This window comes from Barbus barbus (assembly GCF_936440315.1).
Source record: "Barbus barbus genome assembly, chromosome: 25".
Taxonomy (NCBI): Eukaryota; Metazoa; Chordata; class Actinopteri; order Cypriniformes; family Cyprinidae; genus Barbus; species Barbus barbus.
The window spans coordinates 21,939,354-21,964,641 of record NC_136753.1 but is presented as its reverse complement, the minus strand read 5'-3'; the positions used below and the strand labels follow the sequence as shown (position 1 = coordinate 21,964,641).

The window sequence follows — 25,288 nt, the reverse complement described above, 5'->3', positions numbered from 1 at the left end:
TTGCTTTTCTCTCAAAGTCAGCTCACTCATCTTCATCCTGGTTTGTGTGTGTCATCATTGAATACAAGATTCAGAATACAGAAGTAATGGATATAACTGATACGACACATTCCCTGCTTTTAATATCTGAAGAATTAATGCAACAGGACACAGCTGATCACTTAGAAAGACCTGTGAGGCAACTGTTCCAATATTTATGCTCACATCAGATAGGGGGATGAAACTCTAAAAGTGCTGAACTTCTTAGCTGGTAAAACATGTGTGTTGAATCACCCAACAATAAAATGTGACATTCTGTAGTTTTGTCTCATATTCATCTTTTAATCATATTTGTAAATGAATCCACAGCCAACAGATCAATTTTATCTTTACTGTTCCATTACTTTTGGAGGGCACTGTATACACACATTCATTATCTAGAGTTGGAAGTGCAATACAGAATACAGCATTGGCACTAAAGAGTTAAGTTTAAATACTTTAAAATGATAATGTAGGTTCATAGGGACAACTGCATTTCCCATCTAGAATTCACTCTCCCAAGGGAAACGGTCATAATAATGATGAAATCCTAAATGAACTGTATGGATTATGACTCTTTTATTTACTAATAAACATTTGGTTAATGATGGATGACTAATTAAATATGTATTTCTGAATATGTGAATGTACTAGGATGTTTTTAAAATGCATTGGAACACATTAAAAATATAAATAAAAAAAATACATGTTAATCATTTATTTGTTCTGCCTGACAATAGAAGTCAATTTAGTGCTTTTTGCAATACACATTGTTTCAAAGCAGTTTTACAGAAAATCATGGTGTTGGTGTTTCTAATATCTTAATATCTGTATGCCTTATAGTTGCATTGAGAAGTTTAGAACTAGCCAACAATAAAGTTTATATTTTTCAACAATATAAACCATCAAGCAGTTGAGATCTGTTATATATGCATCACTTTACGTGAGTATAATGGATGTATCTAATGTTAGATATAAAGGATTTTTAGGATATTTTTTGGATAAAAGGGAAACCTTGGGAGTCAAAACGGTTGAGATTCACTGCCTGAATTTATTACATGCACACATTATATGTTGCTTTGGTAAGAAATCTATTAAGAGCATAAATGATACTGAAAATATGTGATGCATATCTGAGAAAACACATTTAATAATAAACAAGGAACATAAATCAGGTTTATTCAAAGGGTCACAGAGGGCAAAGTGACAGTATCTCTAGAAAAGCAGAGATCAGTCAGAACTGGCTGTTTGTTAAATCTCTCTCTCAGGTGCTCAGTCCACCGTTGCACATGACTTTGTACTTCTGACCAGAGCTCTTCAGGAACACTGAATGAGTAAAGACAACAGCGATGATTTCTGTCATCTATCTGCCATTTGACCCAGACCGTGTTCATCACCAGTGGTGTCCTACACAGACAGTTCCCAAATCCTTTAGTTTGGTCAAACCAGTATGAGGCTGGATAACCTAACAGGATTCCAAAAAGAGTGCACAAGTTCCAGTCATTATACAACTCCTCTCCCAACACAATCACTGAGCCGCCTTTCTCCAGCTCACTCATGAAGAATTCTGAAAGAGTTTTGATCATATCCTCAGTTGTCTTTTCAAAGAATCGAGTCATTGGGCTGAATCAAAACCTTCCAAACTTCCTGTTAAAAGTTGTAACTAGCAAGTTAAAAGTGATACAATTTACAAAAAATGAAACAAACTTAATTGAACATATTTTTGTTACAGTGTAGAATGTTATGAACGTTTTGAATAATTATAAAATGACACGAGTCGAACAGTTCCCTCCAAAAAGTTACTTTAGATACGCCATCGAGATATAAAGACTTTTAATTTGAAATGGTATCACGGAAGTATATTCTATTTGACAACTCGTACAGTTGTTAAAATACCAAATGGCAAACCCATTAGGAGAGTACTGTAGTACAGTGTCATAGTACAATATTTGTATAATGAAACGAAGGTAACGTTTATTTTCCACCGGTGAATCTCGGTGATTTTGTTGATAGTGAGTTTAAATAGTTGAGTTAAAAAGTGAAGTTCACAATGGGCTCAGAGGATGTGCTCAAGAGTGCTTCAACACTGGCCTCTTACAATGTTCTGCTTCAGGTACTGTTTACACACACTCTACGATTGTACACACACCAAATACATACAATAAAGCAGTATGTTGATATGTTTTATGCTGCAGGTGATGTTTCGAGTGTTGACGTTCCTCTTGAACGCATTTACTTTACGGTTCGTGTCTAAGGAGCTGACAGGAGTGGTAAATGTCAGGTGGGTTTACAGTTACACATAATCTTGAACATTCGTTTCAATGGGCCACTAACTGCAACGTTTGCTTTTGTTATAGGTTGATGCTGCTCTATTCTACATTGGTGTTTCTGTCTAGGGAGGCGTTCCGTAGGGCGTGTCTAAGTGAGGAGGGGGCGGGGCGTAACTGGAGACAGGTTATCAACCTGTTATGGCTCACGTAAGTAGAAATGCCTGTAAGTTTATTAACCAAAATGTTCTTACCTCTGGAACCAATACACTTAAAAAATGGAAATGCACTAATGAACTCTAAAAAAAAGGACTGAATGATTGCAATCAAAGATTGACTCCTATGTGAAATTTCAAGGAATAGTTCACCTAAAATGAAAATGTTTTTTATTTCTTCTCAAACTCTTAGATTTCCTGTGGGTTGTGTGTGGGGTGTGGTGTTAGTGTGTGTGTGGTGGTGGCTGCTCCAGGCACCTGATCCAGAGTCCATCCCGCATTATGTTCCCGCTGTCGGATTGTTCTGCTTGGCTGCGCTTACAGAGCTGCTGGCCGAACCTCTCTGGGTTCTTGCACATGCACACATGTTCATCCGTTTGAAGGTGTCACAATCTGCCTTTCGTACTTTATTTTGCTTTTAATAGAGTCATTGTAGATTGAATGAGGTGAAACTATCTGACCAAATGACATATTCACAGGTGATTGCCGAAAGCTTAGCCATGATTGCTAAATGTCTTGTTACTGTAGTGATGGTGGTCTCAGCACCTCAATGGGGGCTCTATATCTTTTCTGCAGCCCAGGTATATATACTTGCATATTTACATACTGAACATATACAACATATACAGTTTTTGGTTGCCTTCTGGTTTCTAATCTTGATTGTGTGTGTTTTCATTTCACAGTGTGTCTATGCAGGGTTTTTGCTGCTTTGTTACGTGTTATACTTTGTTCGTTTCCTTGGCTCAGAGGAAGCTGAGAAGAAATTGTTCCCTGTTAATCACATAAAAGACCTTCTGCCATCTAGAGTGGATCATGAGGTGACTTATTTTATAATACAACATCACAATGCTCTGTTGTATACCCTTTTTATATCAGTGAAATACTAATATGTTTGTTTTTTTAGCCACTACTAAACTGGAAGTTGACCACACTAACCTGGAGCTTTTTCAAACAGTCATTTCTCAAACAGATACTTACAGAAGGTAAAAATCATGCTCAAATAAGTAGTACTTTTTTTCTGAATGCTACATCTTTCCAATAAATATTTCATTTTGATTTTATAGGCGAGCGTTATGTGATGACATTTTTGAATGTCCTTAACTTTGGAGATCAGGGTGAGTTTGTACATTCAAATACACAAACTGTTATACTCAAACAATATAGCTATACTTTATTTTTTTATTTTCAGGGGTTTATGATATTATAAACAATCTGGGGTCAATGGTAGCAAGATTTATTTTTTTGCCCATTGAGGAGAGTTTCTATGTGTTCTTTGCTAAAGTCCTGGAACGTGGACAAGATGTACAACATCAAAAACAAGTCAGTGTCTGTTTATGTGCTAACTTAACTTTATTAGTGCAGCCAGCCACATGTGGGGTTGGATAACTGTAAAATGCTGATTGGTCCACAGGAGGAAGTTTCCATGGCAGCTGAAGTACTGGAATGTCTTTTGAAGCTGGTGGTTTTGATTGGTCTGATCATCACAGTTTTTGGTTATGCATATTCTCATCTGGCACTTGACATATACGGCGGGGAACTTCTGAGCAGCGGAGCTGGTAAATCACAAATACGCTTACTAACTTTTCAGTTCAGACAAGTAGATTTTTATTTGCGTGTGTGTGCCGTAAAGATTTAAATGCTTTGTTTGTTTTTTGCAGGGCCAGCTCTCCTACGGTGTTATAGTTGTTATGTTCTGCTGTTAGCCATTAATGGAGTAACAGAGTGTTTTGTTTTTGCTGCCATGAGCAAAGAGGAGGTTGACAGGTGAACAACACATAATTACTATACTGTATACACACTACCATTCAAATATTTGGGGTCTGTCAAATTTTGTAGGATTTTGTAATGTTTTTGAAGGAATTGTTTTATGTTCTCCTAGACTTAATTTATTTGATCAAAATACACTTACAACAGTAATATTGTGAATTATTATTACAGTTTAAACATTATTATTATTTTACAGTATATAACTGTTTTCTATGTTAATATATTTTAAAGTTTAATTTATTCCTGTGATTGCAATCATTACTATAGTCTTCAGTGTCATATGATCCTTCAGAAATCATTCTAATATACTGATTTGGTGCTCAAGTAACATTTCTTATTATAACAGTAGAAATCAGTTGTGCTGCATAATATTTTTGTGGAAACCATGATGCATTTTTAAGGATTTTTCTTATAAACACGTTTATTTGAAGAACAGTATTTGTTTAAAATAAAAAAATATTGTAACGTCTTAATTTAATGCATTCTTGCATAATAAAAGTATTAAATTTCTTTAAAAAAATCTTACTGACCCCAAAATAAAAACAAGAAAAACAGTTATTTGTTTTTGCAAATAAACTCTTCATATGTACGTATATATATATATATATATATGTATGTGTGTGTGTGTGTGTGTGTGTGTGTTTTATTTAAGCCTTTTCCATTTTTAAGAAATTGTTTAAAGAATTTTATCTCTCTCTCTCTCTTCTGTTTTTTCTTTTTAGATATAACCTAGTGATGCTGGGCCTGTCAGCCTCATTTCTTCTCCTTTCTTATTGGCTAACGTGGATGTTAGGGGGCGTTGGCTTCATTTTGGCTAATTGCTGTAACATGGCTCTACGAATCACTCACAGTATTGTTTACATACATCGCTATTTTCTTCAAAGTGAATACACACCCCTGTGGGGGCTCCGCCCACATACTGCTGTCATCATTGCACTTGGCGTGAGCTCCATCCTCACAATCTGCTCAGAGGTATCATGCAAGTGGCTTATTGTTTACATATATCAATAAGTTGTGATGAGCAAATTTAAATGTTTTGTAACCGTTTTGTCTTTCAGAGCATGTTCTGCTGTGAGGGTGGATGGTTGCTAAGGCTGGTTCATGTTGCTGTGGGGACGGTTTGTCTCCTGGGTGTGGTCATCACAGTATTTCTGACAGAAACAAAACTTGTGCAGTTTGTCAGGACTCAGCTGTTACCCAAATACAGCAAGAAACTTACATAAGCTTTTACTTTGAAAGCAGCTAATGCCTCCACCTCTCTGAGGTTCAGCTGACACTAACATGTCATGGGCCAGATTTGAATACTGTCTGATTTTTCTCAAACATATTTTGTTTTCATGAAAATTTTGCAATTTTTACTCTAGAAGATGGATTACCTCTATGTTCAGTTCTTGCTTATGCCATCAAAACTAGCTGACAGTTTGAAGGTTAGTATTCCAACAGGACATACCTTATAGAATAGTTTATTGATTGATTACAAAACAAACACAGAGAATATTGCAACGTAATGCAAAGATATCAAGGGGTCCCCCAGAATGAAACTACTGCTTCAGTGTGCCTGTCATTCCTTAAGATTGTTCATATTTTGAACATTAATGCTTTTTATTAGACATATGGAAGGTGTTCATTGACCATCTGCATAATGTTACTGCTAGATATACTGTAGCTGTGTAAATCAGTGGTGAACTTTGTATGAATGATTGATTGTATAAAATGGTTATATATAATAAATTTATATGGTACTGGGTACCTTTGACTTTGAAAACAGGTAAGATGAGACTGAAAAATATTATCTGTTATTATAATATCTGGGAACAAATTAAACTTTTTCATGACTGTACTCATGACTGTTTCCAACTTTAATTTACATACATTACCATTCAAATTTTTGGGGTCAGCAAGTTATATATATTTTTTTTTTAATGGAGCAAAAGTGACTAAAGACTTTTACAGTATTAGAAAATATATCTATTTTAAATAGATGCTGTTATTTTGAAGTTTCTATTCATCAAAGAATCTTAAAAATATGTATCGCATTCACAGTGAAATAGTTTTCAACTTGAAAATTCAGCTTTGTGATTACATAAATTACATTTCCATGTTTTTGATGTATTTTTGATCAAATAAATGCAGCCTTGGTGAGCATAATAGACTTTGGAAAACGTTTGAACTTTTGTATATGAATAGAAACATATTCTAGCATGAAATATTTCCTGAGTTTGCAAACCAGTGAAAATGACTAAGAAAGTAAAAACATTAGGACGAAGAGATTCGAGAATGGCAGGACATTAAGAAATTCCTAAGTAGCTCTGCTTAAAAAGTATGACATTCCAATGGAATACGGAAGAGAGACAAATTAACATTCACAAACAATCACTTAGCAACACACAAAAGAACAAACACAACAGTGTTCAAATAAACACTTGCATTCATTTAAAAGCACTCCCAACATAAAGCAGATACAAGGCACAAACCATAAACTGTTTTCATTTCTGAACTGCTGGAACTAATTGAAGTACCGAAGATGTCATCTTTAAATAAGCATGAGTATATCCCTACAGGAACAGTGACTGAGATTAAATGGGAGGAGAAACAGTGTGACTCATGCTTTGGCCAAAGGAATTATGGCCCATTTGGGATTGGACTCTGTAAGGGAAGGGTGTGTGAGTGTTCATAAATGCACAAACGACAAGTATAAAACAGAAACTTCAGCAAGACTGTAGGACTTCACTGATTTTGAGAGTTGACCATGTCTCAAGTAAGAGAAGATGAAACAAAAGAACTGAAGATATGTTGTTCTTGTCATTCATTTTTCTTTTTCTCTTCAGCAGGGTGAAGAAGAGGAAGTTAAGAGGCCTGAGGTAAAAGCGGAGGATTTGATTGGAGCCAGGGACAACCTGGCGTCTGGAACAGAGGTGAAGAGCAAGACCTTTGAAGTGATGCAGGAATGCGGTGAGTCGAGCCGCAGCTGATCAGCAGAAACTGCAATAATTCAGTTAGAAGGTTGTGTGTGATATTAAAATGCCACTGAATCCAAGTGTCCTTGTTGTTTGACTTTAAGCCAAGAGGAAAAAAGAAGAGCTGTGTGTTTGTGTGTCTGGTTTTTATAATATTTCCACTCCATATATAGCAGGAAGTCAGAACACACAAACACAGGGGAAGACACTCTTCTACTAATCACTTTTATTATATGCTGTTTATATTGAATAATATGTGCTCTAGCCTTTTTGATCCAGCTGTAACATTTTACTACATACTCATTTATCACAGTTTTATAAATATACCATCAATGTTCCCTTAAATTTTAAAAAAATTCACCAGTAATCATCAAAGACTATTAAAAGATTGCTAAGAAGACCACTAAGAAGGTGAAATGTATATTTGACAGTACCTATGCTTTATTCACATTTTGTCAATTCATATCATTTAAATAAATAGAGCACTTTGTATTGAGGTGACTGAAATTCAAATGCTCAAGTGTTCTGATTCTTTTCTTTCCGTCTCTCCTGTTAGAACGAGCTGGGAAGGTCGCGCCATCCATCTTCAGCAAAGCTCGCTCAGGATCTGAGACTGCCTTTAACAAACCCAGCAAGAAAAAGTAACACTATGGAACCATTATTTCACTAAATCATACAGCTAAAACATGTTTTTATAAATGAATCTAAAGCATTAACATAGAAAACAACTCATTAGCTTTTGTTAGACCACTGTAACCATTCAATATCACAGCTAAACGATATTAATAGTTAGATTGATCTTATGTACCTCAATGTAATTTTTAATGTTTAAAAAATAAATCCTGAATTAAAAATGGCTTTAAACAAGTAAAACTAAATAATACTTTTTTAAATATCCCAGAATGCTAGTTTTTAAGGTTTTTTTGGTAAAATAAATAAATGCACACATAATTTTTTGGTTTAGTTTTACATTGAAAAGAAGTTGAGCATTTGATTTTGGATGAAAATGAAATGTGTCATAAAAAGGTCCCATTTATATTTCACATTACTATCAAAAAAAGATTTATTTTCAAAACAATAAACAAAAATGAACAGCAGACAGGACAATGGAAAACGTATCCTACAGGAGAATAACAAAAGTGTGGGATGAAACTCAAGAAATTAAGTTGTCTAAGCATGCTAATTATGGAGAGAATGTTTTCTTTCCTGTTCTTCTGACTAACAACATCTGACACAATTAGGTAGAACAATACATTAGCCGTGCACTGATGTTGAACTGGCTTAAAATAGCTGTCTTGCTGTTATAATGTCATGACCCACTGACCCATAATGTCAGATGTGAACTAAACCAGTAAAGCAAACTAAAGCAGGCCATACATACAGAGAATGTGAGCGAGAGTGCTGGAGTTATTTCATAAACTTGGTGTGCTGATCTTGCAGGATTTTTGCAGAGGACTTAGCATCATAGAAGAGTTCATTAATTTCTTCCACCAGTTCCTTTTCGACTACTTCCCTTCCCTGAACTCGTGCCAGCAGACTGGCAGGGGTCAGCAGCTGCACTGCATATCTGCATTCACATAAATACACACATTAGCCAAAATTACATAACCTAATAGCAGAAATAAATCACTGAGAATCCCATTAGCAAGACAGCAATAATTATGGTAAATCAGTAGGATATGTTTTTAAAAATGTAGTAATCAGTGTTACCTGAGTGTAGTCTTGGTACCAATCTCGCCAAGATGAGATAAAGCCTCCTCGCTGACGTTAATTCCTTCAGTCTGAGCTCGGATCTTTATGATCTATAGCAACGTGCAAATTAAACAACAGCATGTAATGTCTACTTCATCTTTCAGAATATAATAAAAGATGTAAGAAGCAACTTGTTTTGACGCAAAAGTTTATGCACACCTGTTTCATTTCTTGAGGAGTGTACAGCATAGTTCTGATAATCATGACTCGATCCAGTAGATCCAGTGGAATACCGTGAGGAGAGCTGATGTCTTCAGTCCCCCTAAAACATCATTATGCATAACTGTAAACTGTACAACCAATCAAATCACTGGATCACTCTAACAGCTGGTCACAGTAAATTTCTAATTAATTCCAATATTGGTTAGGTTCATTCAAATATAATCAGATATGCTCATATTCACAGTTAATGAATTGGATATGATGAACTAACAATGAACAATAATATAACAATGTTCATATGTACAAATACATTATGAATTACTACAACTTAACAATGAACAAAAATATTTCAAACTTTACAATAAGGTTCCATTTGTTAACATTAATTAACTTCACTAGTAAACATGAAGTAACATGAAAAAAAGCATTTGTTTTTCTTAACTTAGACATTCACTAATACATTAAAATCAAACATTATTCATATTATTTAAGCACTAACAATGACCAGCTGTATTTCTATTAACTAGCATTAACCATGTTAACTAATTGAACCTGTAAAACTGTTACCAAAATATCCTACAATTATACTAAATATAAACCTGTGACAAAGCCAAGTTAATTTACTACGTTTCCCACTGTATCAAAAACACACCTGATGAGGCAGTTTCCTCTATTGGATGCAAACACAACGATAGGGGCGATGGAGCTCTCCAGTGCTCGGTGCAGGTAGGTAAAACACTCAATGTCCAGCATATGAACTTCATCAATGAACAGAACACCAGGAACCAGCTCTGCCACACCCTGATCAATGTACTTGTTCACCACCTTATTGATCTCCCCTCGCAGTTTATCTGCATACAGAATACACACACAAAAAAAGATACAGTTAAACATGGCTTTTTGAAAAAACCTGTTACGGTTATCAGTATATAAAGAATGTTACCTGTGATTTCTGTCTTTTTGGGTTTCATCAGTTGACCCATCATAGAAAGTATGTCCTGGCCTCCCTGGAAAACACAGTATGCTCATACTATTGGCATTATGGAGGTCTACTTGAAATGCTGGAAAACGTGATGTTTGTGTGCACATACCTGAGGTCTTGCATTAGCAATATCCAGGTCATGAAGTGTAACATCCTGAATAATCTCTTTCTTCTTGTGTACATCGCCTTTTGGTAGAGGTACGTACTCTTCCGCTTCCAAATCGAACTCTGTTGCAAATGTGTCACATCGTCCCTGCCTCTGCAGACCAAAAACAGAAAGACAGATTATGAATGAACTTGATAAAAGCCTTGAGAGATTTTGTGGCCATTAAATGGATTCAATTTAATTTCAAGAGAAGCGAATTGTAATTTATGTGAAGTGCAAGTGTATGCGTGTACACTACTGTTCAAAATGCTTTTGAAAGAAATTATGCTACATTTATCAAAAATAAAATAAAAAAGAAACAGTGACAGATAAAAAATGTATTCTATTTGAATATGTTTTAAACATTAAACTTAACAGTTGTGCTGGTTAATATTTTTGTGCAAATTGTTGTTTTTTTCCATAGTCCTTTATATAGATAAAAATATAAAGTTCAAAAGAACAGAATTTGCAACATTATATTATATTTGTAATATTAATATATTTTGTAACGTAATAACGGTCTTTACTGTCACTTTCAATCAAATTAATACATTCCTGCTTAATAAAAGTATTAATTTCTGTCAAAAATATGAAAGACAATCTTGTCCTTTATACCGCTGCCAGACTACCTGCCCACCTGCACTGACAAAAGATTACTTCAACACACCAACAGCAGATATAGGCAGGAGAGAGAATGGTTAAGCAAATCCGTCCTTACCTTGACTGCCCCACTGTTCGCTTCGATGTAGATAACATCACCGACCTCCACTCTCTCCTTCTGTAGACTTTCATAGATACTGGGATCCAGCTGCATGAGCATAACAAATGCTATGAGATAAAACTTTTAACTTCAAACACACACAAAATCAGCTTCCATCCAGCTCCTTATCTTTGAAATATAAGTATGCAAGAAAAGCGCTTTCACTTCTTTACCTTCAACTGTTTGGTGCCTTTTGCTGTCTTCAAACCGATAATGATATGACTGATAGTTTTGCCGTAGCCCCCCATTGGGTTCTCCGTCTCACAAGGAGTCAGTTCAGTGACCTCTCCCTCATACACCTCTTTAGTCTCCTTGATACGCAGACCTGCACAATCAAAACACAAGAATTTTAGGTACAAGAATGTACAGAACACATAAACACTGCTAACATATTAAATACTAGCAGATCTACCAATACACTTTTAAAAACCTACAGAATCCATTTTACATAAAATTACAGTGAATCTATTCACCTGTTTTTTTTGTTTTTTTTCTGTCAGCACTGTAATAACGTGTGCATGCATGCATGCATATCTCACTTGATCACACTGTCGACATTGAGTCATATTGGTGGTCTAATATCAGGATACAGTGTGTGTGTGCATGGGGAGGTATTTACTAACTCATAGAAGGACAAGTCCAAATGAATTTGAATGTTTTTTAACAGTTTCTAATCACATTTTTACCTTTATTACTAAACATATCTTTTAAAAAATTTATAAACATTCACAATTGTATAGCATTTTTACAGATTACATGGGTTCTTTGTGTGAGTGCTCACCGATTGCTCTTCTGAAGTTCTCCATCAGCACTTCAGTCTTCTTGATTTCTGTTGAATACACTTCACTGCCCACCATCGGACAGAATGGCACTTTATTTCCCAATTCCTGCGCCATGGCTAATGCTAAAGCAGTCTGCAGGGTACAGAAATACAAATATCAAACCATAAACACTTTCACAAAGACATCTCTGAAACCATTTACAATGACTGATACAATAAAGCTTGTCAGTCCTTACCTTGCCTGTTCCAGGAGGTCCGGCCAGTAAAACGGCTCTGCCAGCCATCTTTTTTAAACGAATCAGCTCTACGATGATGCCACAAGCCTAATAAAAATGTAAGAAAAGGAAAGGGAAGTGGTGTGTGGCCAAGTATGGTGACCCATACTCGGAATTTGTGCTCTGCATTTAACCCAAGTGTACACACAGTAGTGAACATACACCCAGAGCAGTGTATATAGGAATATAGGAGCAGAATATAGGAAATGTTTATATTTACAATTTTCGTTAAATGCAACATGTTTTTCAGCAACATGGTATTTTTATAAATGAATATTATAATGATATCAAATGACTAAATTATAGGTAATTAGCCAGAAATTATTAAAATATTAACAGTCCCCAAAACCAGGACCTGTTATAACCACAGTAACATACTCTTGGTGATCTGACACATTTTGTATTCGTTCTCCACAAATGATCATATAATATTCAGTGTAATCAAATTTACTAATTCAGTGTTAATTAACAAACTGGCTAAATATGAACTGGATTTCTACCTCTCTTGCTGTCTCCTGCCCCACTAGTCCAGACGCGGACTGTTTAGCATTACCGGCCTCGTCCAGCCCGAGACCCTTTACATGGCTGTGAGAAGCGATGCGCTGCGTCTTGGTTGTGCTTTTAACCTCTTCGATCTTCATGTTTCTTGTTAGTTACTTAAACACTCTAAAACAACCTCAAGCCTATTATACGAAAGGCCGTTGAACTCAAACCCAAGAGACCCGCGTTTCCATGTGGGTAACCAAGGCGATTTGAGGAAGTACCGCCCTGGAAACGTTTTTTAGTCATTCCTTGCAACGATTGGTCAATTTGTGGAATCCCTGTTTGATCATTGGCTGTCGGTGTTGTCCGTCTGATGACTGTGAACACGCCCCTATTTTCCATTTGTGTGCCATTTGAAGTGTTGTACTGGAACAAAGACGACCGCTGTGGGTTCCACAAATATTTTCTTCCGTATGAACTGTTAATATTCTTCTAATTGTGTTGTAAATAATTTTAATATTTGTAATTGTTAATAAATCATTTGACCCATGAAGCATGTTTCTTTTCTAAAACAAATGCTGTGAAGAGGAACCTATGAGTTGAGCTGATGTTATATCAGGGATAGTTTTGTTGTAGCACAGGAAGAGGAACTGTCAAATTTCAGAAAAGTTTTACTGGATGCAGTAAGAGCAGAGATATTTAGCATTTAATATAGTCTCTCATATCAGAATTAATAAGCGGATATTACCGAATTCCACCCAAATTAGAAACACTTGGTTAACTGACAGTTTAATATTGAGCTGGTTGTTTTGAACCTGCAGCGTTGTTGTTGCTGTCAGCAGTTCAAAGTCTGCGCATTCATTGTTACCCGACAGTCATGGCAGACCCCAGTCCTCCTAAAACTCTGAACTTTAACGTCGGTGTCCTCGGCCATGTGGACAGCGGCAAGACGTCTCTCGCCCGTGCGCTGAGCAGCACCGCATCCACCGCAGCCTTCGACAAGAACCCGCAGTCCAAAGAACGAGGCATCACGCTGGATCTCGGCTTTAGTGCGTTTACGGTGCCGTTACCGGAGCACCTGAAAGAGTCCGGCGGGGAAAGACAATACGACAGTCTGCAGTTCACACTGGTGGACTGCCCGGGACATGCCTCTCTCATACGCACTATTATTGGGGGTAAGTGGGTAAATTAGTAATTTTTTTATTGTTAGGGTTGATTAAATCCACGGTGGCAAACTGCATGGTTTACACGCTTGCGTGAATCAGTATATATTTCATATAATTCACTACGCGCTACTAACGTCTTTTAATTGCTATTATGAGTGCTATCATAAACTAGTTCAAGAATAGCAACCTGTCGGTGCATTTTAAACTCTGTCAAGCACTGCCACTTTTGATCAGTAGGTGGTGTGTGTGTAGTATTTGAAGAGGTCATATTAACCCTGTAAAGACTGACATATGATAAAATAGTTGAACATTTATACAAAATACAAAAAAACCTTACAAATGTGTATATGCGCTTTATGTATGTATCATATTTGATACATCAGGTTTTTATGTTAGCTATTATATGTCTCATAGTATAAAATCAATATGGTGCGTGCACACACTTAAAGATGAAAAAAGACATCAGTTTTATTCAGGCCCAATCTGAGCAGAAATATGCAGTTTTGTGTGGATGTTGTTATTTATGTGGCCAAAAAGATTAAATTCTTATATAATGTACATTAATTATTAGGGTTGGGAATCAGATACTTAAGGTCAGGAATCGGATACTTGTTGTCAAATTAAAATTTCGATTCCTATGCGCTTTTTTTTTTAATCTTCATCTGTGTGTGACCTATCGATCTGCCAGGAACTTGCTCGCTAATCTAAGCGCTCCAAAGCGTCTCACTGCAGCCTACAAGATCTAGGGGGCGTGGTTGGATCCAGATCCAACTCCTCCCACCTTACATATACCTAAACCTACCCATCTCCACCCCCTGATCCCTAAACCCACTCCATCTCCACCCCTAAACCTACCCATCTCCACCCCCTGATCCCTAAACCCACTCCATCTCCACCCCTAAACCTACCCATCTCCACCCATAAACCTACCCATCTCCACCCCCTGATCCCTAAACCCACTCCATACCTTACATATACCTAAACCTACTCATCTCCACCCCCTGATCCCTAAACCCACTCCATCTCCACCCCTAAACCTACCCATCTCCACCCCCTGATCCCTAAACCCACTCCATCTCCACCCCTAAACCTACCCATCTCCACCCCCTAGATGTGGATCCAACCACGCCCCCTGGATTTTGTGGACTGCAGCGAGCCCTACTTGCAAAGTTTGGCTACATTTGCGTTCAAAAGCCAGAAAAGCTAAGTATAATATCTGTGACCGCTAAACAGTCTTTTCAACCACACAGTATCATTATTTCTGTGTTACAAACATTCAAATCACAGAAGCACTTTTATAAAAGCTTATAGTTCAGATATAAACTCTGATGTGCACGGTAACGATTAAAATAGAGTAAATCACCTTTTGAAAGTAATTTGACACTTCAAAAGAAGATTTATCGATTACATTGTTACACCAGTAGGTGGCGAAAAGGGGCTGTTAAAATGTATTTGTCTTTGAATCATACAAGAGATTCTTTCAAGAACTCTGATTCAAACAGTAATGAAACAAGTACATCTTGAGTGAGTCATTCATAAATTACATGTGATTTTGTTTAGTTGTCTAATGTTTGTTTTTTTCTTCAGAATCATGAGAGAACCACAACTTCCATTGGGAGAAAAAGAAAAAGCAAAAAAAAAACTAAATTTATCCAGAATCATGCAGTTGTATTTTGCAAACAAAAAGCTTTTAAAGAGTCCAGTTTTTATGTAGCCTGTTGTTTTTTTTTTCATGGTATTCAGCTCCAATAAATGGTTTGCAAAAAAGAGACACAGGATAAATGTTTAATATCATTATTTAATCACACTGGAATCGAAAAGAATCGGAATCGATGAAATTCAAATGATACTCAACCCTATTAATTATATTTTTCTTGTAACAGATTAAACAGATCGCTTGCTTAAAATGCATATAAATATCTCTCTCAATAGTATGTCTTTAGTAAGATGATATTGTACGCTTTGTTTTATGATCAAAGCTCAGTAGTCTTAATTGTGGGGGCAAAACATAAAATGTAATGCAATACAATGATGATTAAGATGTGTTAGTTCCTCAAAAAAAAATAAAAAAATCTAAACAATGATATATGGATAATCGAGTAATCCTACATTTCAATTCATTAAATGTTAATATTTATAAATATTGAATATTAATAACAATATAAAAGTTATTCTTATATTCTCTTTATAAAAATCGGTAAAGATAAAAGACACATGGCAAAAAGATGTGTACTATGACCTGAAGCTGGATTTTTTAAAATTTTATTATACTAAAATGCCTTTTATTCACTAAAATATTATGAACTATCAATTAGAGTTTAGAAAGCATGTCGATGTACAGCAGAATTTTCATAATAAGCCTTAATAATGCTGATCATTTAGAGACAATAATAATTCACTTTCAAAAATGATACTGTAGGCTTTATAGATTTAAAACGTGCATCAAACGACATCTGCTTTTAATTGAAAAAGTACAAAAAATAAAATAAAATGCATTTAGCATTAGAAAATCTTTTACAGTTACAACAAAGAATAGCATTTTGTCAACATGTTATCATATCAGATTCTGTCATTTAATGCACTTCCTTTGAAACACTGAAAAAATATTTCACTCAAATTGCTCGTGAATTTCACAAATTACAAAGAAATTGTATGTAACAGTTTAAATAAATGTGAAATTTTGAAATAGAAAAACTGAAAACATACTTCACCAATATTACAGTACATGTATATTTGTTAACTTAATAGCTAGTTATTGGCACAGTACATGCAATACATCGATATTCCTCTATACTAAAAGCTCAGATGGCTTGTTTTCTTGCATACAGTCTCATAGGTATCATTTTCACGGAGGGATGTATGAAGAAATAGATGATGAGAAACAATGTCTTGAGGGTTTTTGTTAACCTTCGGGACCAAACAAGCCCAAAGATCTTTCAGTGTAGTGGGAATGTCTAGTGTAATTGCATTGATGGCTTTGGTGTGTGTGTGTGTGTGTGTGTGTGTGTGTGTGCGCACTTATGGCACATGTGGTTGATTAAGGCGGAAAGGGGCTGTTTGGGGTTCCAGCTTGACTTCCTCTCTCCCCCCAGAGGGGATCTCTCAGGAAAGACTGAGTGCCAGAGAGAGGGAGAGAAAAAGAGGGAAAGGAAAGGCAATAGCCCAGTCTCCTACCTCTCTTATACTCTGTCTCTTTTTCTGTTATACTGTCTAGCAGTGCCGATAACTGTACTTTGTCATGTTTATGTTTATCATTATCATCAATATCTGTATACTTGCATTCAGGTGCTCAGATCATTGATCTGATGATGTTGGTGGTTGATGTTGTGAAAGGCATGCAGACACAAACAGCAGAGTGCCTTTTGATTGGTCAGCTCACCTGTTCCTGCATGATCGTCATCCTCAACAAAACAGACCTGTTGCCTAATGACAAGAGACAAACGGCTATTGACAAAATGACCAAGAGGATGCACAAAACTCTTGAGAACACAAGGTAGACACTGTCAAGCACATTTACCTCTGTATTATACATATTACACATTTTGCCATGTGTTCAGATTGGAAAAAAAGATTTTAATTTTAATGGTAAAAGACTAGTACAAATGCTACAGTAAAACCTGTTTACTGGTTAACCAGGAGGTATATGGTGAAAAACTGCAATAAATCTAATGAGACATCTCAATACTGTTAAATTTACAGTTTTTGGAAGTGAAAAAGAACAAGTCATCTTATAATTTACAGTGAAAAATTTTTTTAATCTAAAGTTATGGCAACAGCTGCTGTTTTTTTAAAGTAAAATTTCACAGATTTGTTTTACAGCGTGAGCATATATAACAAATCTGAACTCCTTGATCCTGTCGCAGAATGTAACCTATGTCACATAAGATGTTATTGATAAGATGTTATAAACATTCACATCATGAGTTTCTATAAAAATGCTTTGAAACAATGTGTATTGTGCTATACAAATGAAATTGACTTGACTTTTTGCATGTCAGATTTAAAGGTTGCCCTATTATTGCTGTGGCAGCAAAGCCAGGTGGTCCTGAGGCCCCAGAAACAGACGAGCCACAAGGAATAACTGAACTCATAGATGTGCGTTAGTAGGTTTGCTGTCAGTAGCACGGATTCAAGATCCAAAAATCTGAGACCCCTTTTAAATTTAATATTTTTATAAATATGGAAATGAGCATAACATTTTAGGACTTTGAAAATGCCTAAATAAAGAACAGTTATGATGTCAAAGAAGTAATATATATATATATATATATATATATATATATATATAGGACACTAAATAAAAGTTAGGCAAATTTGTGACATTGACAATACAAAAGATCATTCCAAAAGATTTCCTCCTTTCTGTTAAAGCACACAATAGAGGGTTGTTAAATCCCAGATAATATAGATCAGGTTTTGCACATAAACTTGTGGAGTTTATACTAGCTTGAGTGAATGTTGTCATTAAAGCAAAAGGGTGGTTTTAGGTCCAGCATTTTTGGACATTACTGTATTTTGAATGGTGTGGATCATGTTTTAAAGGTGTCTCTCTCTTTGTGTTCAGTTATTGAAGGCCCAAGCCTTCTTTCCTCGTAGAGATCCATCAGGGTCTCTTCTGATGGCTGTAGATCACTGCTTCTCTATCCGTGGCCAGGGAACAGTCATTACCGGCACCATCCTACAAGGGTCACTCAGTGTCAATGATACTGTGGAGATACCAGCATTAAAGGTACTTACATATATCTACATAGCACTACAATATATACACTACTGTTCACAAGCTAAGGGTGAGTAAGATGTTTTATTTAGGAAATGTACTTCTGCATTGCATTGAATCCATTGAGTTGATCAAAGGTGACAGTTTATAATGTCACAAAAGTTTTATTTTTAAACTGCACAAAATGCATTAAGAACTGTTTCCAAATGATCAGTTTCACCATAATAGTTGAACAAATAGTTTGCGACATTGTGTACTGACATGATCAGCTCCTTACATGATCTTTTTTGATTCCTCAGGTAACTCGCAAGGTCAAATCCGTGCAGATGTTTCGTAAGCCAGTTCCTAGTGCTATGCAAGGGGATCGGGTCGGTGTGTGTGTGACACAATTTGATCCAAAACTATTAGAACGGGGTGTAGTATGCACACCAGGCTCATTGCAGACTCTTTACGCTGCTGTTATAGCTGTCCAAAAGATTGAATACTATCGCGGAGCACTTACCAGCCGTGCAAAGTTTCACATCACTGTTGGACACGAAACTGTTATGGCACGTATTTCATTTTTCAATCGAGTGCTTCTTGGCAATGAAAATGGAGACTGTAACCCCACCTCTCCAGAGCAAAACGCAAATTCTTTCTCATTTGATTGGGAGTTTCACCACTTGGATGAGTATTTGACTTGTCAGGCAGAAGGTGGGAGAGGGGAACCACAGCAATGGGCTTTACTTGAGTTTGAACGACCGGTCACATGTCCACCACTTTGCTTAGTGATTGGGTCACGACTGGACTCAGATATCCATGGTAACACATGCAGGCTTGCCTTTCATGGAAAGCTTCTGGAAGGCTTTGAGGACAAAAACTACACAGACACAGCACTGCCTCGCCTCAAAATCAGCAAAGACAAGCAGAAAGAAGGAGCAGTGGAACGGGTGACTACAAATATTTACATGTCCATTCAAAAGTTTAGGATAAGGAAGATTTTTTTTTTCATTAATATTCATTCAACAAGAATGATCAGAAGTCACAGTGAAGATATTTATAATACTATAAAAGATTTCTATTACAAATAAATGCTTTTCTTTTTTACTTTCTATCCATTAGATAATCCAGAAAAAATGTTTTATGAGTTCCACAAAAATATTAAGCAGCACAACTATTTTGAAGAAAAGTTTCTTGAGGACCAAATCATATATTAGAATGATTTCAGAAGGATCGTGTGATACTGGAGACTGGAGTAATTCAGCTTTGTTATCACAATAATAAATTACATTTTAAAATATATAAAAAAATATATATATTTTTTTTATTATTATTATTTTTTTAGTTTTAACTTTCTTTCTTTTTTAAATCAAACAAATGCAGCCTTGGTGAACATAAATTTATTTTAAATAAAGAAAAAATCTTACCAACCTTAAACGTTTTGAATTTGCATTATAATGTACATAATATACATGATTTTATATATATTATTTATTTCAATATATCCAAATGGTATCTTTTGAAAACCTCATGTACTGTGACTCTATCTAATCAGTTTTGGCCAATTATTATTATTTATTTTTTTTTATCTTTGGTCAGGTGACTGATGACTACACTGTGATTGGTCGAAACCTGTTTAAGAAGGAGACAAACCTTCAGCTGTTTGTGGGTTTAAAAGTTACACTGTCAACAGGAGAAACTGGATCCATTGAAGGTGGCTTTGGCCAAAGTGGAAAAATCAAAATCAGAATACCAGGTAAGAAAAGACAAATGCACTCTCTTTTACTCTCCCTTACTTATTCTTGGCCCCTTTTTACCTCCTTCCTCTAAGTTTCTTTTCAGGTGACTTCTATATTTATACATCCGTACAATCATTCATTCATTCAAAGACAACATATAAAAGTTACTTTCTTATAAATTTACACACACCAAAAATGCACGCTGTATCTTCAATATACGTGCAAAAGAAAAAAAACTCACATCCTTTTCCTGACCCTCAAGGCTCTTGTGTAGGTAGACTTCAGCCACACAAATACACACACACACATTACAGCACACCCCTCTATTCAGACCCAATGAAATGGAGTAGAATGAATGTAATCATAACCACACAACTAAAGATGTTTAGCAATTTTTAATATACGATAGTTCAAATTATTGTCTAGATTGAGAAAAAGACTGTCAGTCTAGATTTTAAATATTTTTGCCTTAAAATTTTTATTTATTTAGCAGTTAATTACTGTTCAAAACACAAATGATCATATGATAATTGTAAAAGGCCAAAACATGAGAGATACATTCTGTCTAGGAACATTGTATGCGCATAAATGCCTGTTCTTTATTTCTCTTCTGTTAGAGGGGCTGAAAGAAGAAACCAAGCAGCTTCTATCCTCTTCCTCTAAGAAGAAGGGGAAGGGTGGGGCCAAAAATGAATCCTCCAAATTGGAGGAAACTAAGCCCGACGCTCAGCCAGTCAACATACATCTGAACTTCAAACGCTATATATATGATCCCCAAAAAAAGATGGTACAGTCCTGACCATCAGTCCAATCATTCCTAATAAATGCTGACAGGAAAGGGACAGAAATAACACACACTGAGCAAATACTACTAAAGTCTGGGATATGGAACAGAAACGTATTGATCTTTTTTTCTTATGGGCAGAGTTTCTATTCTGTTACTTTGCATTTGTATTATTCCTTCAAATGTGGAATAATAAAAATCAACAAAAAAGAAAAGATCATTACTTAATACATTCTGTTATATGACTGCTAGTAAAACAACTCTATTAGCTAAACTGCTGTAGTTACAGTGCACTGTATTTTGTGATTTACATTTTCTTTGCAAGAGTGTGGAAAGTGCTAGTATCTTTGAGTTTGCTGTATCAAGGGTGGTTGGGAAGTTGCTTTAGGGCAAAACACATTGTGAGTATAGGCAAATATTTCTGTTGGCAAATCATGGCCAAAATGTGTTTCCATGCACCCCACCGTCAGTTACTCTACATTTATAAATATCCTTTTTTCCATATGTTTGTTCCACTGTTTATGTATGTATGTTTGTTTTTTTGTGCAGGTGAGAGTGGTTAAAAAAACAAATAACGTTAATAAGGGCCACAGTAAGTCTTATCATTGTTCATTGATTTGCTTCAAAGATTTGAATATCTATTCCAGTTACGTTGTGGCAACTTGGGGGAATCGGTAGGCAAATTCTTTCTTAATATGCGAGTATACAAATAGCACCTGTACTAAAAGATTAAATGCCATCTGTGTTATACTTCCTTGTTTGTACCTGACACCACAGGTAAAAACAAAGCCTTTATTTGTTTTTCATTATAATTGCCATTAACTGGGCTTTTTTAAGAAGTGCATACATAGGTAACTGACTATCACTCATTCGCTTACGCACGCTTTCTTTGACTAGCAAATGTGCTGTCATGGACTAATTTACAGCATCACATTACTCTGAAAGGAAGATGTTGAGTTTTTTTTATATGTTTGTATGGAACCTTTGACTACTCCGCTTTGACTTAACCCCAGTCTCTAAATGTGTAGTGTTGCACAGAAAACAATACAGGTCTCTAACAACATTAGAGAGAGTAAATGATTGAATTTTGAATTTTCATTTTTACTGACTCCACACTTATGTCGTAAAAATAGCTAGATGCAGTCTGCTGACTGATTGACCGCTCATTTCTCCTTTGTACGGATCAGAAGTTCATTGTATGTGTGTGTTTTACTGTGTATTAATATTAATGAAGCAATTTACTCTGATTAATTACATCAGGAAAGAGACAGAACACTCAGTTATATGCTGCAGGCATTAGAACGCTGTGTGAGTCTAACACAACATGGCTTTCATGCCATGTTCGGCCTGCTCAGTGTTCATGACATTGACTCAAGATCTTTAAACACAACACACACAATATTTTACTGTCCTTTTCCCTTCAGCAACTCCGATAGGAATCTCTGTCTTTTATTTTGTGTGTGAGTGCATGCATGTACAAGCCTTTGATATGACAGCTTGAGTCTGTTAACCTCTCTAATCAGGGTCCTTCATCAGAAAGGTCTTTCAGAGTGCCTGTTTAAAATTCATAAATTGAAAGAGAGGGGAGAAGAGGGACTGAAAAAGGGAATAGAGAAAAAAAGAAATAAAAACATAAACTCTCCCACGAGGTAGAAGCTGCAGATTGTCTCCTTCCTGACCCTGGACCTGCTCTGATCTTGAGATGAGCCCAAAGAGGGGTAAAGTCTCGCTCAGTGTTTGACTTACCACTAACATTAACATTATCGGCTTCATCAGCACGGGCAGTTGGCATTTGTGTGTGTACGTTTTTAATTATTTTCTTTGATCTCATGGATTGTTTCCTTACAGAGTATTTTCTGTCCCTCCTAAAGCAGTACCACTGGCTCACATGTAGAGGGCTTAGCATCCTCCAGACGTAGTCATTATTCATTTTTATAACGTTTTCTCTTTTTTTTAAATAAATAACGAAACCGGTACGTTACTCGTTCCACATTCAGTATTTGTGCATCTAGATACCTCAAATGGTGAAGCGTAGCCTATTGAACAGAGGTGAGCTATTGCTTTTCTACGTTTTCTAACATTAGTGTTACTAGAGATGAACCAATTATACTTAAAACAGTAAGTAGCTAGCTACCACCTAGTAACACCCTAGAAACCCAGAACACCACAACAACAGGACAGCAATCATGTTTTGTGGGGACAAGCAACGTATTGTTCAGAAAATAAAGGGTTGTCTTTATATTGCCCAGCTGTTAACTGACCTTATATTAAGCTAAATATAACATTTAAAATATTATAAATGCATAAAGTTTTGTGTTAGGGTTAGGTGTGGGTTATATTGTAGTAGAAGGATTTAGGCAATTTTCCCTGTCATCTCAATCCCAGAAGTGTCCTAATTTACCTGAATTAACCCTATAAGTAAATTATTAATATTTCATAATTCATGTAAATATTATTTGCTTGAATTTGGTTGGCTAATTATGGCATTTATGTATGGATTTGTCAGTATTTAGTGTTTTACTTTTTGATGATGTAAGTGCATCATGGACATGCAAGCCTTGACAATCATCCTGTTTAGTCTTGATTTGTAATGGCACACAGTTGTCAAAATGTATCAGTCTTCTCTACATATAGGTTTTAAGCTCTCAATGAATCAATCACTTGAGCAAAAAACATCAATCCTTCTATAAATCAATGGGTTACTGCTAGAGAGCTTTGTACTACTAATCACATAATTTCCCTTAGCCAAGCTTTTAGCTGAATGTAAACTAGTGTCCCTGCAAGTCTCTGGGTGAATCAAATTTTTGTGCATTTTACAGTCTTTTGAAATTTCATACACTCACACAAGCTACTTGAACATATAGAGCATTACATTTTTTTTTTATAAAATTTTGATTTGACACTTTTGCAGGAATTAAATTACATCATATTTTATTTAGATCTTATTAAAGCCTCCAATGGAAGTGATTTTAGGCTGTGATATTGTAAGCTTATTTATTCACACACACATATATATCATGTTTCCTTGTGTGCTGAAGTATGTTTTCTTCACAGAGTCTTAAAGTAACACACTCTTATAGTATAAAGGTCCACATCCACAAAAAACGCAGTCATGTAACACATTCATTCAAAAGCGTGCTTTGTTCCAGTCCATTATCCCACTTTCCATCCTTTCTTTAATGTACTTTATCTCTGTCACCCCTTTGTTCTCTCTTACCTATTCTTTATGTTTGCTTTGTTTGGGCCTTTATATCCATACAACCTTTATCCCACACCTCCCTTTCTCTTGTTTTCCTTTTCTTTGTTCTGCACTTTTCTTCCAGGTCAGCATTGTCACTGTCTATTGAAGAATTTAACTTTGTCCCACAGGTATTTTGTGCACTGCATTTGTGTTTGTCTAGATCATATACAAGAAAAGTTTAAGAGTACGAGTCCATCTTATGTGGTAGATGCAAAAGTCATTGTTTTAGACGTGTGCCGCCAATATGTGTTAAAGGCTAAAGATTGTGACCTTTGCCCTTTTGAGGTTTGCATGCAATTGTTTAGGAGTGCATCAAACTGTCATTTTATGTTTTCTGATCAATTTGTTGACACAAGTGATGGACACTTCAATATGAATTGTTAGACCGTAAGAAAGGAAGTAACAGAGGTCATTCTGTTTTGAACAATTCAGGTTACGCTCATCCACTGTCCGACTCATTGGACCAATTAGCAGGGCGGTAAAAGCCTCCCAAAACCCTTACTGTAGAGACTAATAAAATTAGCAGGCCCTCCATCTTATCTTTGACCGATAAACAGCCAGCTATTAGATTACAGCTATTAAATTAGAAACAGTCTCTAAACAAACAATTACAAAAAAAAGAGGATAAAACAGACTGTCTGTGGAGAGTTTTTATGGATGTATAGAGGCTTTTGACCATGGTGGTTCCATGATCCAAAGAAAAGTGTTATGTTTAATGGCTGGAATTTGTTTGATAACATCAGTACATTACAAAAACGGAGCAGGACATTTATCAACCTCTCCATTTAAACTCCTTTGCCATCCTTACACATTTTTCACATTTAATGTGCACTAAAAACCTAAATATTTTTCTGGCGCATGTGCAACGTCTAGATCTGCACATTTATACTATATAATATATATACCAAGGGTAGCATGTGTACACATGTAGGGTGTATAGAGTGGGTTTCAATATGTTTACTAATTACAGTTGAGGTTGTAATGACCCAGCTGTCACACAATACATCTCTCAGATTACTGTAGCAATGTGAGTCCTATTATACCCATATGCCTTTGGGTTTATTCAATCACAACAATAAAAACACAATAGCAGCTCAC

At 35.8% G+C, this 25,288-nt stretch overlaps 3 protein-coding genes across 4 annotated transcripts; 2 read left to right on the top strand and 1 right to left on the bottom strand.

Moving 5' to 3' along the window:
• Positions 1-1,869: 1,869 nt before the first annotated feature.
• On the top strand, positions 1,870-7,982 carry LOC306845279 (man(5)GlcNAc(2)-PP-dolichol translocation protein RFT1-like). Its single transcript, XM_079377983.1, has 16 exons — positions 1,870-2,131; positions 2,214-2,299; positions 2,376-2,495; positions 2,694-2,883; positions 2,980-3,081; positions 3,184-3,318; positions 3,405-3,483; positions 3,565-3,615; positions 3,690-3,820; positions 3,912-4,056; positions 4,159-4,264; positions 4,990-5,239; positions 5,326-5,487; positions 5,632-5,694; positions 7,096-7,219; positions 7,781-7,982. Exons 1-16 carry the CDS (start codon positions 2,069-2,071, stop codon positions 7,867-7,869), a joined length of 1,896 nt encoding a protein of 631 aa, XP_079234109.1. The 5' UTR covers positions 1,870-2,068; the 3' UTR covers positions 7,870-7,982.
• Positions 7,651-12,964, bottom strand: LOC306844430 (ruvB-like 1). 2 transcript variants are annotated; one of them, XM_079376553.1, is made up of 12 exons: positions 12,582-12,835; positions 12,043-12,129; positions 11,807-11,939; positions 11,199-11,350; positions 10,984-11,073; positions 10,230-10,379; positions 10,082-10,145; positions 9,791-9,989; positions 9,136-9,238; positions 8,935-9,026; positions 8,606-8,791; positions 7,651-7,841 (listed from the first exon to the last, which is right to left on the bottom strand). In XM_079376553.1, exons 1-11 carry the CDS (start codon positions 12,720-12,722, stop codon positions 8,632-8,634), a joined length of 1,371 nt encoding a protein of 456 aa, XP_079232679.1. In that variant the 5' UTR covers positions 12,723-12,835; the 3' UTR covers positions 7,651-7,841; positions 8,606-8,631. The 2 variants fall into 2 exon arrangements, with proteins under 2 accessions (XP_079232679.1, XP_079232678.1); XM_079376552.1 differs by lacking the exon at positions 7,651-7,841 and having other exon boundaries at positions 8,259-8,791; positions 12,582-12,964.
• Positions 12,965-13,196: 232 nt separating this feature from the next.
• LOC306844425 (selenocysteine-specific elongation factor-like) lies at positions 13,197-23,192 on the top strand. Its single transcript, XM_079376541.1, has 7 exons — positions 13,197-13,739; positions 17,016-17,223; positions 17,729-17,825; positions 18,295-18,459; positions 18,747-19,376; positions 20,026-20,182; positions 20,783-23,192. The coding sequence occupies exons 1-7, from the start codon at positions 13,442-13,444 to the stop codon at positions 20,962-20,964; spliced, it is 1,737 nt and encodes a 578-aa protein (XP_079232667.1). The 5' UTR covers positions 13,197-13,441; the 3' UTR covers positions 20,965-23,192.
• The last annotated feature ends 2,096 nt before the right edge of the window (positions 23,193-25,288 follow it).